Source organism: Microtus pennsylvanicus, chromosome 2, assembly GCF_037038515.1.
Source record: "Microtus pennsylvanicus isolate mMicPen1 chromosome 2, mMicPen1.hap1, whole genome shotgun sequence".
Lineage (NCBI taxonomy): Eukaryota > Metazoa > Chordata > Mammalia > Rodentia > Cricetidae > Microtus > Microtus pennsylvanicus.
In genome coordinates, this window is record NC_134580.1 from 151,820,300 (window position 1) to 151,836,727 (window position 16,428).

Below are 16,428 nucleotides of genomic sequence, written 5' to 3' on the forward strand. Positions count from 1 at the left end.
ACAGGCCGCCGGCGCGGAGGCGGGCCGGACGCGATGAACGGCCGTGAGAGCCAATCGGGATTAGGCCAGGGCCCGCCGCGCGGCTGACGGAACTCAATCGGCTGCGGGGCGGGCCGAGCGCGGGCTTCCGGCGAGGCCCGGCAGGCGCCGAGAAGGAAGAGCGATCCCGGACGGCGCCCCTAAGGCCGAGTGTGAGCACAGCCAGGTAGGGGCCCAGCGGCGGCGAGGTGGGAGCGCGCGCGCGTCCGGGCTCGGCCGGGGGGCGGGAGGACGGGACGCGGCAGCAGCGCGGGGCCGAGGCAGCCTGGGCCGGCCGCCGGTGCCCCAGACGCCCGGGCCGGACGCGGCGAGGTCTCCGCGCGGGCGGGCAGTGACGTCGCGGGAGCGGGGAGCCCGCGGGGCTGCGCTCGGTCCCGCGCACACCCCCTGGCCTGGCTCGGCCTGGCGCGCTCCGACTCCCGGGGAGCGGCGGGGCTGGCCAGCGTTTGGGTGGGACATTGCGCACGCGACGCCGCACGACGGGCCTCGCTCTGCTTTTTCAGGATGACGACTTCAGGCGCTCTGTTCCCAAGCCTGGTGCCCGGCTCTCGGGGATCCTCCACCAAGTATCTGGTGGAGTTCCGGGCAGGAAAAATGTCATTAAAAGGAACTACGGTCACCCCAGATAAACGGAAAGGGCTCGTGTACATCCAGCAGACGGACGACTCCCTCATTCACTTCTGTTGGAAAGACAGGACCTCTGGGACCGTGGAGGATGTGAGTCCTCCGGGCAAGCGCTACGAGCGTGGGGACCACTGGCCTCACCTGCCGGAGATCGGTGTAGGGGTTGTTTGGTCCCAAGGTTGGCAGGCTGCTCCCGTCACTCTGTGAAGCCATGCACCCCGAGGTGACCATGGTTCTTAAGATTTTAACAGAGACAGCTTGCTGACAGGGTGACAGAGTCAGCTGGTGACATCGTCCTCAGCTTTGGGGAGGATTGTACAGATCTGACCTTCACCACAGCTTCGGGTAGTTTGAGCTCCTGGAGGAGGCCCCTTTCCTAAGACTCTTTGTCTCTCAGACTACATTGTTCTTTGTTACACTCGACTGCCCTTCTGCTTCTTGAAGCACAGTTCCAGAAAGTCACATTCAAAGTCATAAGCTCCTCAGAGAACAGCTCTTCTACCCCACCACTCTGGGCCCTCTTCCGCCCGTCTTCACTGGGGTCCTGTTAGGCTTGGGCCCAGCAGGTTTCTGGGGGACGTAGACCGTGCCTGGTGTGTATGTGGCTGACTGTCCTCCTTCTGTCCCCAGGACTTGATCATCTTTCCCGATGACTGTGAGTTCAAGCGGGTGCCTCAGTGCCCCAGCGGGAGGGTCTACGTGCTCAAGTTTAAGGCGGGGTCCAAGAGGCTCTTCTTTTGGATGCAGGTATGCAGGAGAATGGGTCCCTCTGCATTGTCTTGTGGTACATCTGAGACCTGGGAGGCCTGGTGGACCTGAGTTCCTGTCAGTGTGAGTGGCTCCTGGTTCAGCACCAGAGCCCTGCCTGTGGTGTCGCCTACAGGCACACAACTTCAGGTCCTCGTTTGGGTCCTCCATTGCTCCCTGGCCATGGATCCTAGCTCCTAGAGGTGATGCTTCCCTTTGAGCTCTCCCAGGCTGTGTATTTGGAGACCTTTTGGTGTCGTGGCTCGCGTTCATCCCTGTCCATAGTGTCCCCCAAACAGGAACTCCCCACATTCTGCCCTGTTGGAGGCCATTGGTGTCTGTTTCTTATGCTCTTAATGTGGTGTTGCAGTGGCATGGGACGTGGGCACAGTCTAGAGTCAGAAGCAGGAACTGGGGTGTGTTCAGGGGTGGTGGACAGTCACCGCCACTGTCATCCTGCCCTAAAGGGACAGCAGCTGTCTGTGAAGTGTCGGGGTGCGGCTGTGTCCAGGGCTGTGCTCACTGTGGAGCATCTCACCACAGTTCTGAGCCTTGGTAAGGACCCCGTCACAGTTAACTTCCTGTTTCACCCTTGTATGCCACTCGCTCCTTTGCCACAAGTGCAGGGGCCACACAGTACTCTATCCCAGAGTTTTGGAGCCAGCTGTCCCTCAGGCAGTGTTGATGGGGCTGGTGTGTTATGTCTGAAGCTCAGGAAGAAGCCATACCCTGAAGGCACTCCAGGCTTCTCTTTGTTGTTGATTGGCTTTGGGGCCATACTTGCTGCCCTTACTGTCTCTAGGCTGGGTTCTGTCTCTGTTACTGTGACATTTACAGGTAAGTGTGTGGGCTGGATCAGGATGGCTGGCCATGTGGGTGCTGGGAAGCCAACAGGCGTGAGCCAGCTCTGTGTGCAGGCTGCTCAGCTTGGGCCCTCTGCTTATCCTCTCTGGCAGGAGCCCAAGACTGACCAAGATGAAGAGCATTGTCGGAAAGTCAATGAGTGTCTGAACAACCCCCCCATGCCTGGAGCACTGGGTGCAAGTGGGAGTGGTGGCCACGAGCTCTCGGCACTGGGCGGTAATTATCACCTGGACCTGTGTGGGGCAGCGTTTGTCAGTGAGCTGGGAACTGACCTGCTTAATTAAGTTCTGGTTCTTTCTCTACTCCATCTTTACTGGGCAGAATCCACCTGGTCCCTGCTGCCCTTTTTAGAGGCAATCCCTGAGCGGCCCTGGGGTGGGGCCAAGGCCAGGCATCCCTACCATGGCCACTGCAGGCCCATGTCTGATTCTTGTGTTCTCCAGGTGAGGGTGGCCTGCAGAGCCTGTTGGGGAACATGAGTCATAGCCAGCTCATGCAGCTCATCGGACCAGCCGGCCTCGGAGGACTGGGTAACGTTTGCCACTGTCCCTGGCTCTCTCATAAGCTCCTTGCTTGCAGCAGACACAGGGTTTCCTGCATCTCCTTTTCCTGCATCTGTCTGTCCCATGTGTTCCTATTTTGGAAAGTGCTTATCTGCTGGATATGAGCTGGGTGGGCAGAGAGGGACCTTGTCTAATACCCATGTGTATAGTTCTCTGGGGCAGAGCCAAGGATGATCACTTTAGGGTGCAGCAGGTGTCTGGAGTGGAAGTAACCTGGCTCAGTAGGATAACGTAGGATTTAGACTAGGGTGGTCACTTTAGCCTCCTGTGTCTTCCTTATTAATAACAACCCTCCCTGCTCGTCCCTTGGCTTTGGTATTGGGATGTGTAGCTTCTTGGGTTGGCTGGCGGTGTTTAGCAGACATTTCTTTGCTTCTTTAGGTGGGCTTGGAGCCCTCACTGGACCAGGCCTGGCCAGCTTGCTGGGGAGCAGCGGGCCTCCGGCAAGCAGCTCTTCGTCCAGGTGAGCCCCAAGCCCCCAGTGCCTGACATGGGTACTGGGCACCACCACCAGCCATTGCATTTTCTTTTCTGGAGACATCACTTTAGGAGGTAGGGTTGGGGGTCCCCATTACACCGGAGCTTGTTACTGGGGAAGTGGTCCTTCAGACCTGTGGAGTAGCCCCAAAACATAGTGGGCCTAGCTGTTCCAGCCCTTGCTCGCTTTCCCCAGCTCCCGGAGCCAGTCGGCAGCCGTCACCCCATCCTCCACCACCTCTTCCACTCGCGCCACCCCAGCCCCTTCTGCCCCAGCAGCTGCCTCGACGACCAGCCCAAGCCCCGCACCCAGCTCAGGTAATGGAACCAGCACAGCAGCCAGCCCGACCCAGCCCATCCAGCTGAGTGACCTCCAGAGCATTCTGGCCACCATGAATGTGCCCGCAGGGCCAGGAGGCGGCCAGCAAGGTAGGAGCTGCAGGTGCTCGTGGGGTGGGGTGCCAGGCTGGCATCGGGCCACTGATGGTCACATTGCTTGTGTCCTAGTGGATCTGGCCAGTGTGCTGACTCCAGAGATCATGGCTCCCATCCTCGCTAACGCAGACGTTCAGGAGCGCCTGCTGCCCTACCTGCCCTCTGGGGAGTCTCTGCCTCAGACTGCAGATGAGATCCAGAACACATTGACCTCGCCCCAGTTCCAGCAGGTATGTATGCCCGGGCACTCTCTGTACACATACATAACTCTTACATGGTGGGCCTGGTGCCTTAGGCGCCCAGCTCTGCATGCGTACTCTGTATTGCAGGCCCTGGGTATGTTCAGTGCAGCCTTGGCCTCAGGACAGCTCGGCCCCCTCATGTGCCAGTTTGGCCTTCCTGCAGAGGCTGTGGAGGCGGCCAACAAAGGAGGTAAGTGCAGACCCCTGGTCTCGGGTTTGTGGCGCCGGGGCTGTCTGCTTGGGTAGTAGCCCTGCTGTGGCCGTTTCAGATGTGGAAGCGTTTGCCAAAGCCATGCAGAATAACGCCAAATCGGAGCCGAAGGAGGGTGATACGAAAGACAAGAAAGACGAGGAGGAGGATATGAGTCTGGATTAAATTATTCGCTGTCCTTCCCCAGGTTGGAATTCATAGTGTGTGATTCCGTAGTAGCAATTGTGATTCGTTGTGCCCTCTCTGCCCGCCCCACTAATAAAGTCCTTTCTTGTACCTGCCAACTCTGGTCTTGGCTCTGTGTTACACCCCCTCTGAGGACTGTGCTAATGAGGAGAGGATGGTGGGGGCAGCTGCCACCCTGGGTTCTGTACCCCACTCCTTCAGGCCTGTGCACGACCCCACCTTTGCTGTTTGAATCAACACTCAAGTGAGAGACAAGTCGCTTTTAATTTCAAAGGGGCCAATGACTTTACATTTCTCAGTACTAAAAGTTGTTGGGCAGGGGAAAGAAGTATAAATATAAATTTGTTCTGCAGTGTCTTCTCATCTAAAAAGACTTGTTACTCATGGTCGAGGCAAACACAGAGTGTCTGGGAACCTTCAGCGTTGAAGCAGGGGGAGGGTACTGAGGCTGGCCTGCCGAAGCCCACTGGACCCCACTTGCCTCTGGGTCAGGGCTTTTCCCCGCCCCGTGGGCTTGGCAAGTATTGCAGAATGAGCTGGATCTGGGGCTGGGGTTCCAGAGGGGCAGCCATTTGCCCCCACTGCCCCCTGGATCTGTGCAGTAGCCAAAGTGACAGGGTCCCCATTGACCACCAGGTTCCTCATGCATCCTCGATAGGCAGGGGGCTCTGGCTGAGCAGCTGCCGTCTCTGAAAATACAGGGGGCCTAAGAAGGCTGACAGAAAAGGCCACAGGGCCTCGGTCCCTGCATTAGCCCATCAGCCTGGTCTCTGTCACCCCATTGGAGGGTGAGATCCCAGTCCCTACAGGGCAGTCCATACTTACTGGGCAGGCCCCCGAGGCCTGGTCTCTGTCGCCCCATTGGAGGGTGAGATCCCAGTCCCTACAGGGCAGTCCATACTTACTGGGCAGGCCCCCGAGGTGCACAAGTCCTAGAGTGTTAGCCAGGGTCGCTGGCAGAGGGCCTGTGGTGTGGTTGCTGTACGTGTCTACCTCCAGGCGGAGCGCGTTCCTGCTCTGGATCACTGTGGAGCAGATTTGTGTCCCCTAGGCCAGCCAACCTGTGGTCACTTCCACAACCCTCCCTGCTCTGCAGAAGAGGAAAAGGGCCCCTCACCTGCCACTCGGTGCCACTGTCCGTCACAGAGCTTGGGGTAGGACACCCACGTGGAGAACTCTCCTGCCCCATCACTGGCCCGCAGCAGGACCTGGGGTGAAAGGAGGTTAGGTTCTGTCTACCGAGGGTACAGTGGTGGAGGAGGAAATCCCTCAGCACCACAGCCCTGCTCACCTGTTCTGTCAACACCTGCAGCTGCACGTAGGGCGCAGCCTGGGCCTGGCCCAGGTGGAAGATGAGGCCAGCAGCTGCCAAGGGCCGTATCTCTAACTCCAGGCTCACAGAGGACAGCTTGGCCTTGGAGAGCTCTGTGGGGAGGGGCCATGATGGGAGAGGTCCAGGCCCTAGCTTAGAGCCCCTACACCCACAGGACCTCCCTTGCTTCACACACCTAAGGTGACAATTCCTTCACTGCCTGGGAAGAACAGGCCATCTTGCAGGGGGCCTGAGACGCAGGGTACGACCCCCACCATTTGTGTTGGAGCCCTCAGGGGCTGCTTATCCAGCTGCAGATTCTTCACACAGCCACTGAAGCCTACAGACACCTGCAGGAATGGACAACTGACGTCAGGCTGAGGGTGGACGTCCAGGCTAAGGCCAGGGATGGGGCAGTATGGTTCTCACAGGGAGCCTGGAGCTGTAGCTGCTGGCAGGGAGACCTCCAACAAAGAGGGTGTGGGGCTGTGGGCCCTCTGCCCTGTGGACCCGATGGCGGGGTGCCTTCTGGCTCCGGGTCTGGCTGCCATCCACCACAAGCTGGATCTGCTGTGTTCCCCAGCGCACAGACACCTGGGGTGGAGGAAGTACCTGGTCAGCTGTATCCCAGGACTCTGGGGAGAAGGCAGCTTTCAGAGGGCATTCCCCGTGCCTTGCCACCTACACCTTTTCTCCTTAACCTCACCCTGTGCCACTGGCCAGCCTGTGAGTGCTGGTGGCTCTGGACCTGGAGCCGGGGCCCAGGGCCTTCCGTCTGTGCGACGAAGTGTCCGTGGCTCAGAAAGAGTACCAGTGAAGGACCATGGCTTGACTGGGGGATGGCGGAGAGCAAGAGGCCCTGGGAAGTAGCATGCGGGCGGACAAGCATCGAGAGGTGGAGCCTGGAAGCCAAGCATGGCGTCAGCCTTGGCAGCACCTTCAATCCCACCCAAGCCTGGCCTGACCAACCTTACCTATTCCTGCGAGATGGGGAGACACCCACAAACTGCAGGTAACTGGGCAAGGGCCCCCCAAACTGGTATGAATCCTGAATAGTCCCGGGGAGCCAGGGTGGTGTACAGGCAAGGTCCTGGCTAGGTTGGCGGCTGCGGCGGGAGACCTAGGGCACAGAGCACACCACAGCGCAGGGGCCGGTGTTTGTTTTTTTTTTGAGACAGGGTGTCTCAGTAGCTATGGAACCAGTCCTAGAACTTGCTCTGTAGACCAGGCTCACCTGGAACTCACAGAGATCCACCTGCTTCTGCCTCCCAAGTGCTGGAATTAAAGGCGTGTGCCATCACCCCCTGTAGCCAACCTTCCAGCTCCCCTAGCCCTGACCACACACTCCTCACCTTCTGAGCCGTGGTCCTTGAGGTCCGGACAAGTTGGGCTGGTGTGCAGCCTATGCTCACGTTGACATTGCCCATGTTCTGCTGTAGGTCAAACACACGCTGTGGCCCCCGAAGTCTGGGGGGGGGGCAGGTGGGTACATGTCAGTAACTGGCATGGGGGGGTCAGCTGGGACAGACCTCATCCTGACACCAACCAGCTCACCGTTGCACAAACACATTGCTGATGCAGCCACTGAAGTTGTGGGAGGTACCAGACTTAGGCAGTCCTCCCAGGAGAAGCTGTGGTTCCTCAGGCTGTGGTTGGAGCATGGCAGGTGTTCCCTTGTAGGGTTCTATCGTTTGTAGCTGGTCGTCCACAAACAGATTGACCCTGAGAAGAAGACAGTGTTCCCATCCTGGCACATTCTTCTTGAAGGGCCAGCCTCACCCAGACCCTCCTTGCCTGAAGCAGGGCTTACTGTGTGCTATTGGTATAGAAGGCAACATAGTGGGGGGCACCGTCGGCGAAGACCCCTTGAGTTTTCACCGCTGTTTCCATAAACTGGAGTGTCAAATGGCCCTCATCCAGGGATACCTGGTATGACCCATCCTAAGGACAGAGGCAAGGTCAAGTTGGCTAGGCCAGGAGTCCAGACTCATTCCTTCCAACCTCCACAGGCCCAGACCATGGCTGTGGTACAAGCGAGTTGCCGTCAGCTCACCGGGGAGACACGATAGTAGAGCAGGCTGTTCTCCTGCGTGCCACGGAAGCCAAAGCCAGAGTAGATGTTGCCAGTGATGGGCACCACATCAGGAAGTGCCAGGGCCAGGTAGCCATAGCCATGGAAAGTCATGGCACGGCCCACTAGCAAGTCAGCGGTGCAACCGAAGCTGATACCCGTGGTGTTCAACCGTTTGAGGTCCACGTACTTGCCCAGGGCCTTGATGCCTTTGATGCAGCCGCGGACAGACCCTCCCGAGGGGAAAAGCTTCCGGAGGCTGCAGGGCAGTCAGATCTTGAGTGGCCGCCCTGCTGGCACTGAGACCCCCACATGCCCCAGTGCCCATGCTCACCTTGGGGGCAGCTGCTCAGGTGGCACCCCCCCCAGGTAGTAGGCATCCGCCATCTCCAGCGTGTTGTCCTGCTCCACACTGAACACGGTGGCCCTCTCCACACGCACCAGCACACGCTTGCGGCTGCCAGCCAGCAGGAACACCTGGATCTGCAGGGAAGGGGCAGCAGGCTTCAGGAAAGCCAAGCCCCTGCTGGTCCTCCTAGCCCCAGGCCCCTTGCCTTACCGCCTTGCTGGCTGCTGTCAGGGGTTGTGGGGGCTGCAGTGGGGTGGCGCTCTCCAGGCCCGAGCCAAAGTCATAAAGGAGCACCAGGGTGCCATCCTGCACTGCCAGGCACAGGAACTGGCTCTGCAGGAACAGGGCAGAGCGGGGTCAGCTCAGGTGCACTGGGAGGGGGCAGGGCAGAGCCAGCATGAGGGAGAAGGTGGGGCACAGGGTCAGCCTTGCCTCTTGCTTGAGGAAAAAGATGATCCCATTGTAGGACACGAGCCGCAGCTCCTGGTCAAAGCGCTTTGTGTGGCTGGACAGCTTTTCAAAGCTGATGCGGGCGAAACCGCTGCCATCCAGGTAGGAGCCGTCCGTGAGCCACGGGTCACCAGTGGCCTTGGAGCTGCACATAAGAGGTTTTGGGTCAGTGGGGGAGGAGGTGGGGGGAGTGAGTGGAGACACAGGGTGCTGGGTCTTTCCTACCGGGCACAAGGCTTATCCACTGCAGTGTCCAGCTTGAAGGTCTGCTCAAAATTGTAGAGACTGACCACCTCCTCATTCAACGTGTCCATCTCAATACAGCCCAGGTAGCCAGGGAGTCGGAGGGGTTCAGGGGGCTGTGGGTAAAGGTGCACGCTTAGGGTACCAGTCAACACTCAGACTGCCGGAGGATAGGTTTTCTCCCACCAGCTCAAGACAGGACTGCCAGCACACTCTAGGACTACCCAGAGGCTGAGCCAGGCTCACCGTGAAGTTGCTGGGGTATCCTCCCACATAGAAGACAAAGTCATCAGGCTGTAGGCTCAGCAGCCCCTCCAACCCTGGGGCCACTGTGTCCCCCTTGATCTCCTGAACCATGTGGCTCTCCACCGTGACAGACATGTGGCCAAACTGGAGGGTCCTAGGAGCAGAGGTGAGGGTGAGAAACAGACAGGGAACTCTGAACCACAAAGTGTCTAACCCTCTCTTCAAGGCATCTGTACCTGTCAATGCTGATGGCGGCAAACTGCTCCCCAATGTTCTCATCAATGCTCAGAGTTGTGGGGCCGGCCTTACCTAGCCTGTACACCCAGTGCACCTTCTGATTGCGCAGAGACACACCCATGTAGTCCCCAGTGGCCTGCGGTGGCAGCCAGAAGACGCAGTTAGGATGGGGACCAAGCACCACCGGCTTCTAACTTCCAGTCCACTATGGCCCATCCTCCCTCCGGCTTGGCTGGTACCTGGCGGCTGCCCATATACAGAACAAAGCGATCCCCAGTGTTCTCGCCTGGCGCAGGCGCAGGCACCGGGCTCTGGAGATAGAACTTGAGGGCAGTGTAGGCAGCAAGGTCGGCGAGGTCACGTGGGGCACGCAGCTGCACCCCTGAACGCCCATTGAACTTCATAGACACCTTGACCTGGAGCGCAGCAGATGAGAGTTTACTATCCAGCCTCCCAGGTCCCATTGTTCCTACATCCAGGCCCAAGGCCAGAAGCCCACCTTGTTGGCAGCACCCCGGGCTTGGGCGATAAGCTTGCGCACACGGCCGATGTTGGCAGACAAGGCCAGGCTGGCATTATGTACACCACGGTTCTCCAGACGGCTCAGTTTGGCCAACAGCTGTGGCAGTGTCTTCTCCAGGGTGGACACTGCAGGAAAGGTGGGCTGAGAGCCTTGTCTCCCACAGCCTGGCCCCCTGGGAGGACAAGGGCCGCCGGCTCACCTGAACTGCTTGCATCGCGTTCCACCTGGCCCAGGTCCTGGCCTCGCAGGCCCCCCAGCTGGTTCTGCCATCGCTCCACGTTCTTCTGCATGCTCTGAAGCTGGGACTGCACATGGGTGGCTATGTCCAGGGCTTCGGTAGCCACAGCCTTGGCATGAGCAATCTTCTGGCTGGTCTCACCTGCAGCGGATGGAGGTCGTGCCCAGCAAGAGCCAGCTTCATGTTTCTGACCCCACCTAGGATGGCCACCCTAAATGCTCACCCCATGGGTAGCATAAGCTCTATACCTGCATCTCAATACATTCAGAATTTACCCAGACACCTTTCTTGGTCTTGCCGCCCTCCCAACCAGGGACCACTATCAATTCCCAAGTCTTGTCCAGGTTTTGAGGTTTGTGCCTGGGACATTTTGGTGGCCGTGGGGAAAGCCTAGACAACTAAGCCGGAACATGCTGTTGTCAGTTCTGAGCCTTCAACCCCACTCTGACTTCTATGGTTACTGATCAACTGGTCTTTTCTAGGAATGGCCTTCTGAGCCAACAGGACACGCTCCTACATCCTTCGGTACCCTAGCCACTGCTACTCGCCCCGTGCCGTCACCACTGTCCAGCACTCTGATGACCTGCCTGGGGCTGCTGTGTTGGTAACCTGTGCCTCACGTCAGAGGCACAACCCCAGATACCTTAGCATAGGCGCCTCCTCAGACGCACTGACCACTGGTGTGAATGCGACCACTCTCACAAAGGAGCAATGGGCAAGAGCAGAGATAAGCCACATACCCGTGTCCATGGCCAGCATGGCTTGTGCGTCCCGGATCTGGGCTGCCAGCTGGTCCTTCCTGGCCCGGACATCATGCAGCTGGATCCCTGCAGCTTGCAGGCGGCCCTGAGCTGTGGAGGAGAAGGCAGCCTCAGTGACATAGAGTCCCACCCAGAGATAGACAGAGAACAAAGACAGAGGCCTTGAACTTGAGCCTTTTCTGGCTGCGGTCCCTTGGCATACCACTAAGACAGGTAGACATTATCATCATCCCTGCCCCCTGGAGTAGAACCACCCCAAAGCTACATGGCCGTGTCCCAGAGGTCAGTATACCTCCAAGGATCCGAGAACTCACCGACACCCAGCCTCTCCTGGTGCCCAAGGATGGTCTCCTCCAACAGGCTGCTGTTGGCTAGGAGCTGTCTGGCTCGGGCTGCTAGGCCCCGCTGGACCACAGTCTGCAGAAGATCAGGAGCTATTTACACAGGGCTGTTCCCACCACTGGGGCTGAGGAGCAGGGCTCCTGTGAGCCACAGGTGCTCAGGGCTCACCTCCCACGTGCGGCTGGCCTGCTGCAGAGCCTGGCCTGCGGCGCCCTCGGCAGCCTCAACAGCCTGCAGGATGCTGCTATAGGCATTGGAGGCCTCCACAGCCCTCTGAATGAAGCGGTCCTGGTTGATACCCTGGATGATGCTGTGGGGGAGGAGGATCACGGTCTATGAGGATGGGGGGTGCTGGAGATCACAGCCTGGCTGGCCACATCTCAGGGGTCTGTTCTAACCCCTTTAGACCTGCTCCTTTCTGACAAAATTTGGGCCCCAAACTTTCTATGAGGTTACAGAAAGCCTGGATCCTTCTGGAATAATGGTCTCCATTCAGGAGCCCTCCCAGGCCGGTCAATTGCACCCATGGGCGGGCACCCAGACTGCACCCTGGGGGTGCCACACACCCAGACAGGTTGATCGCCAGCTGATTCAGCTTCTGAGCGTGGGCCTCAGCAGCCTCCACCAAGTCCACCTTGCTGCTGGCCGGGGAGAAGGCCTGCATCTTCTTCAGTAAGGGTGTCCAGGCTCCGTCCAGACTGGCCGCCAGGTGCTCTAGGTCCTGAGGTGGGGGATGGGCTTGATCACCCTCCTAATTCGGGGACCCCAGGACCAGATGGAGCTCTGCATGCAACCAAAAAGCTGGGAGGGAACTGGCCAGGAATGAGTGGATGGTGGGGCTGTACTTACCACCTTAGCCTGGTCCATGCCCTGGAGAAGCTCAGAAACACGGCCTAAGATGAGGCTGGCGGCCTGAAGAGTGGCCTTTAGGGTGGCATTGTCCTGGGACAGCTCTTGTTTCCATTGCTTGGGACAAGATTGTAGGAGAGTGGGAATAAATGATGTAATGGGGCCCTAAGCATCATGGGGGAGGGAAGGGAGAGCAGGGGAGGGAAAGGCAGGAGGAGGGGAGAGCAGGGGAGGGGAGGGCAGGGGGAAGGGACAGCAGGGGAGGAGAGGACAGGAGGAACGGAGAGCAGGGGAAGGAAAGATGGGGGGGTGTTGAGAGCAAGGAAAAGGGAAGAAGGCAAAAAGAGGAGGGAAGGGGTCAAGGCTACGAGAGAGAGCAGAGACGGGGGGGATAGGAGGGCAGAGGGCAGGGAGAGGATGGAGGATGGGATTGGGGGAACATGGCTGATAGGCAGAAAGGACAAAGTGGATGAGTGGAGATGTAGAGAGGGTAGGAGGCAAGGAGAAGATGGAGAAAGGGAAGAGAGTTGATAGAAGTCGGGCATGTAGAAGACAGGCCTGGAGAGGAGGAGGCAGGAACAGAGGGCAGGTGCACTTACTAGGGCTTCTTTCAGCCGCTCCTGGTTGCGGCTGTTGAGTTCGTCAGCCTCCCGGGTAGTATTGACGGCTTGGTTCAGGGCCTCACGGAGGTCCATGAGGCCAGCCTCGTACTGGGCCAGCTGGTCCCGAATGTGTGTGGCCAGCGACTGGTTCTCCTCCCAGAAGTTGGTCAGCTGCTCCTGTACACGAGCCTTCACTGGCCAACACCAGAGTAGGAGGGTGGTCACTCCGGTACCTAGACCCCTTTCACGCACCCGAGCCTCTACTAGTCCCCACCCAGTCCACCCTAACATGACTGGGCCCCACTCACGCCTTTGGGCTTCTGTCAGTTCAGCCTCCGCCACTGCCCGTGGGGCCCCCAGGTCACGAGTCCGCATATCCCAGAGTAGCCGCTCCACTTCAGCCAGTGCCCAGCGCAGCTGCTCACCAGACGGTGTAGAGGCATTGCCTGGGGACACTTGGCCCATGCGAGAAGCCAGCTCTGCAGGGAGAGGATGGTCAGGGCCTGGGAGTGCCTTCCACACATCCACTTCCAGGTCTGAGACCCGTCAGGGGCACTTCGGCAGGTTAGTTGCTCTTAGAGGACACACCCCTCTGCCTCTATTTCCTATACCCGTTTCCTTCTGCAATCCTGACATGCTGGGTCAGCCCACTCCCAGGCCTTCCCTAAGCAGAAAGTTCAGTTTTCTGCCAATCCTTTGGCTGTGCCAGATCCTGTCCTACGCTTGGGAGCCCCAGTTTGTTCTCGGTCCCTGGACTGTTTGCCACTTAGGTTTGCAAGTATTCCCAGTGGAGCTGGGTGAGGGTCAGTCCAGCACTAAGGGAACCAACAGACCCCAGGCAGCTCCCTGCCCAGGGGATAAACAGATAGGACCCAACCAGCTCAAGGGGAGACTCCCAGAAGTCCTGGTCCCCGCCCCAAGCATCAGTCAGTCCTACCGCTCAGGGCACGATCCACAGCCCGCACAGTCTCCAGCAATGTCTGTGCCCGGTCCAGCGTGGCCTCCGTGTTGTCCTTCAGCCGGCCTGCCCGGTCCTGGGCCCCTATGGCCTGTGGGGACAGTTTTCCTCAGCTGCAGTGTTTGTGGGTACAATGTCTAGAGCATGAGTACGGTAAAAAGGGTGGCCCTGGAGTTGGGGGGGATGGCTGAGAGAACTGGGAGGAGGTGAGTTTGGCGGGGGTGCAAGGGTAAGGGCTTCCCAAGGAAAGGGCTGGGGGCAGAGTTCCCGGGTCTTGCCTGACTGCCCAGCCGCTCAACATCCTGCTGAAGGCTTGAACTCTGTTGTTCTAGAGTCTGCAGTTGCTGCGCTGTCTGGTAGCGGGGTCCCAGTGGGCTCCGGAGCTTGCTCTATTGGGGGCGAGAAGTTAAATACCACGTGGCCAGCTAGAGGAAGCAGGGAAGGCAGGTGGGCACGAAATACCTGCAGGTCAGCAATGGAAGTATTCAACCTGTGCAGCCTGGCCCAGGCCGCAGAGCTAGCATTGATGCCCTGCAGCTGCTCGCGGATGGCAGGGAGGAGGGCGCCAGCTTTCTCGAGGTCATCCAGAAGCAGGACCACACAGTGGTCACACACTGCGGGCAGAGGGGAGCAGACACTGAGGATACGGCTTAGCCAGGGATTAGAGGACCAACCCAAGAACGGGTTAGTGCCATGAGGTCAGTGTAAGAGGTCACCACTAGGGTTATAGGTCATGGGGTGACCGGGTCAGAACAGGAATTGATCAGGAAAATGGGGTGGGCACGGGGTCAGGTGAGAGGCACAGGAGGCTGGCACAGGAGACCCAGTCATGGCACTTATGCCAAAATCACAGGGGAAAGAGGTCAGCAAAGGCATCTCAGGGACGGGTGAAGACCCTCATTTGGTCAGGAGGAAGCTGCCCTTGGGGGCTATGGGGCACTCTATTGGAGAAAATCCTGGCAGCGGGGCCTGCTGAAGGGGCAGTGGCCAGTTTCAGAGCGGCACCCCCAATTTAGGAGCAAGAGAGTGGCTATCAGGTTAGGCATGGACTCCTGATAATCCCTCGGGACATGGAGACGGACAGTTGGGGTCCGTCTGGGGTGCTGAGGTTACTTCAGACAGGGAAGGAACACCAGGTTGTGACAGGCCTGAGCACCCCCTACAAACAAGCAGAACAGAAGGAACGGGAAGGGCGCAGTGAGGGCATACCTTCACAGTGTACGCCATGGTCCCCGGGCCCGCCTGGCACAGGCACCTGGTGCTGCTGGCTGCAGGTGTCGCATCGCTCCCCACTGAGCCCTGGGGGACAGGTGCAGCGGCCCGTGTGTGGATCACAGTGGCCTTGTGGACACTGGCAGCCTGCGACAGGAAGGGTAGGTAGATTAGCTGTCTGTAGGGGTCCAAGGACGCCTGCCCCTCCACCCACCCTGGCCACACTCCTGTACTCACGCCTGCAGCCCTTCTCTGGGTGCCCCCAGTAGCCAGGGGCACACTCGCGGCACTGGGGCCCTGTGGTCCCTGGCTGGCAATGGCACTGACCGCTCTGAGGGTGGCACTCAGAGCCCTTGGCGGCTGGTCCACAGGCACAAGGGCGGCAGCCTTGGCACTGCTCAAAGCCGAAGTGTCCTTCCTGTAACACACCCTGCGGTCAAAGGCCTGCCCTGCCCTCGGCACCCCGCGTCCTCCAGTGTGGAAAACAGGCTGCCTCAGGCTCCCCAGGTCCAGTCAAGCCTCCCCATTGCTCATTCCTCCAGACGCCAGGCCTGGCCCCTCCCTGGAGCCTGCCCTATCTTCAGGCCTGCTCCCAGCCCTACCAAACAGCGGTCACAGCGTTGTCCAGTCACGCCTGCCTTGCACAGGCAGCGCCCACTCTGAGGATCGCAGGCTTCTGTCCCGCACGGGGAACAGTCACACCCTGCAGAAAGTGGGGGCTACAGTCACTGCGCTGTCTCCTATTCCAGTCCTTCCAAACCTAGACCCTTACTTCCTACAGCTTTTCCCATGATTTGGTCCAGGCCTCTTGGTCCTGTTTGGCCTCCTCCCTGCAGCCTTGCCTTGCAAGGCAAGGATAGGGTCTGGCCATTAAGTTGGCCACCAAGGAGGATCTGACCATGCAGGGAAGGAAGCCTGGTCACAGTGGCACATAACCTGTCCTTCAGGTGCATCCAAAACCCCATTGTGCTTACGGGTACAGTTGCCGGGCAACAAAGCATTGCCATAGAAGCCAGGGGCACAGCTTTCGCAGCGGGGCCCTGTGGTGTGACGAAGGCAGCCGCGACAAGCACCCGTCAGGGGGTCGCAGTCATTGAAGATCATGTTGGGGTCTCCATTGCCACTGCAGTCACAGGGCTGACAGGAGCTGCCCAGCACCAGAGGGTTTCCAAAAAAGCCAGGCGCACAGCTAGGAATGGGTGGCAAAGAGAGGAGGGGCAGTCAGGGTCCGGTGGCCCCACTCAGGGTGCCCTAGGGTCTTGTACGGAGTCACCCCGCCTGATTACCGCTCACAGGAGGCCCCGGCATAGCCTGGCCTGCAGAGGCACTGGGTTCGGCCATTTCGTAAGACGCAGCCATCGGCAAAGCTGCAAGAATGAGACAAAGCAGTTGCTACACAGGGACACCTCTCCATCAGGGGCAGGCACCCAGTGCAGGGGTTCACCCACTGGGCCGACCCCAGCTGCTCAGGGGCTGCAGAAGGGACCACAGGCTGCTTACTTGTTGGAGGGCACCGCCAAGGGGCAAGGGCAGCTCACACAGGGCGCCGCAGGGTCGTTGGGATCGGCGCTCACAAAGCCCGCCCTGCAGCGCTCACACTGGTCCCCTTCTGTGTTGTGCTGGCAGCTCTGGGGCACAGTGGAAAGC

The 16,428-nt window shown here is 59.2% G+C and overlaps 2 protein-coding genes across 3 annotated transcripts in view; one reads left to right on the forward strand and one right to left on the reverse strand.

Moving 5' to 3' along the window:
* The first annotated feature begins 45 nt into the window (after positions 1–45).
* Positions 46–4,486, forward strand: Adrm1 (ADRM1 26S proteasome ubiquitin receptor). 2 transcript variants are annotated; one of them, XM_075963312.1, is made up of 10 exons: positions 46–205; positions 543–756; positions 1,294–1,410; positions 2,367–2,490; positions 2,718–2,804; positions 3,219–3,300; positions 3,511–3,743; positions 3,822–3,979; positions 4,079–4,181; positions 4,261–4,486. In XM_075963312.1, exons 2-10 carry the CDS (start codon positions 544–546, stop codon positions 4,365–4,367), a joined length of 1,224 nt encoding a protein of 407 aa, XP_075819427.1. In that variant the 5' UTR covers positions 46–205; position 543; the 3' UTR covers positions 4,368–4,486. The 2 variants fall into 2 exon arrangements, with proteins under 2 accessions (XP_075819427.1, XP_075819426.1); XM_075963311.1 differs by lacking the exons at positions 46–205; positions 543–756; positions 1,294–1,410 and adding an exon at positions 1,520–1,965 and having other exon boundaries at positions 2,248–2,490.
* A 147-nt stretch (positions 4,487–4,633) lies between these two features.
* Lama5 (laminin subunit alpha 5) overlaps positions 4,634–16,428 on the reverse strand; it is a 46,242-nt gene continuing 34,447 nt past the window's right edge. The window contains exons 43-79 of the mRNA XM_075963308.1: positions 16,282–16,409; positions 16,068–16,148; positions 15,756–15,970; positions 15,384–15,484; positions 15,019–15,199; positions 14,779–14,928; positions 14,032–14,183; positions 13,848–13,958; positions 13,549–13,660; positions 12,920–13,090; positions 12,609–12,805; positions 12,010–12,126; positions 11,727–11,881; positions 11,329–11,470; positions 11,133–11,235; positions 10,798–10,908; positions 10,019–10,198; positions 9,796–9,944; positions 9,536–9,712; positions 9,296–9,432; positions 9,060–9,213; positions 8,796–8,929; positions 8,553–8,715; positions 8,331–8,453; positions 8,106–8,254; positions 7,754–8,030; positions 7,511–7,641; positions 7,255–7,422; positions 7,053–7,167; positions 6,675–6,820; positions 6,407–6,602; positions 6,130–6,294; positions 5,897–6,050; positions 5,680–5,813; positions 5,506–5,596; positions 5,294–5,413; positions 4,634–5,077 (exon numbers count right to left, since the gene is read on the reverse strand). Coding sequence (XP_075819423.1) covers positions 4,806–5,077; positions 5,294–5,413; positions 5,506–5,596; positions 5,680–5,813; positions 5,897–6,050; positions 6,130–6,294; positions 6,407–6,602; positions 6,675–6,820; positions 7,053–7,167; positions 7,255–7,422; positions 7,511–7,641; positions 7,754–8,030; positions 8,106–8,254; positions 8,331–8,453; positions 8,553–8,715; positions 8,796–8,929; positions 9,060–9,213; positions 9,296–9,432; positions 9,536–9,712; positions 9,796–9,944; positions 10,019–10,198; positions 10,798–10,908; positions 11,133–11,235; positions 11,329–11,470; positions 11,727–11,881; positions 12,010–12,126; positions 12,609–12,805; positions 12,920–13,090; positions 13,549–13,660; positions 13,848–13,958; positions 14,032–14,183; positions 14,779–14,928; positions 15,019–15,199; positions 15,384–15,484; positions 15,756–15,970; positions 16,068–16,148; positions 16,282–16,409 — 5,562 coding nt within the window. The 3' untranslated portion in view covers positions 4,634–4,805. The remainder of the gene's footprint in view (positions 5,078–5,293; positions 5,414–5,505; positions 5,597–5,679; positions 5,814–5,896; positions 6,051–6,129; positions 6,295–6,406; positions 6,603–6,674; positions 6,821–7,052; positions 7,168–7,254; positions 7,423–7,510; positions 7,642–7,753; positions 8,031–8,105; positions 8,255–8,330; positions 8,454–8,552; positions 8,716–8,795; positions 8,930–9,059; positions 9,214–9,295; positions 9,433–9,535; positions 9,713–9,795; positions 9,945–10,018; positions 10,199–10,797; positions 10,909–11,132; positions 11,236–11,328; positions 11,471–11,726; positions 11,882–12,009; positions 12,127–12,608; positions 12,806–12,919; positions 13,091–13,548; positions 13,661–13,847; positions 13,959–14,031; positions 14,184–14,778; positions 14,929–15,018; positions 15,200–15,383; positions 15,485–15,755; positions 15,971–16,067; positions 16,149–16,281; positions 16,410–16,428) is intronic.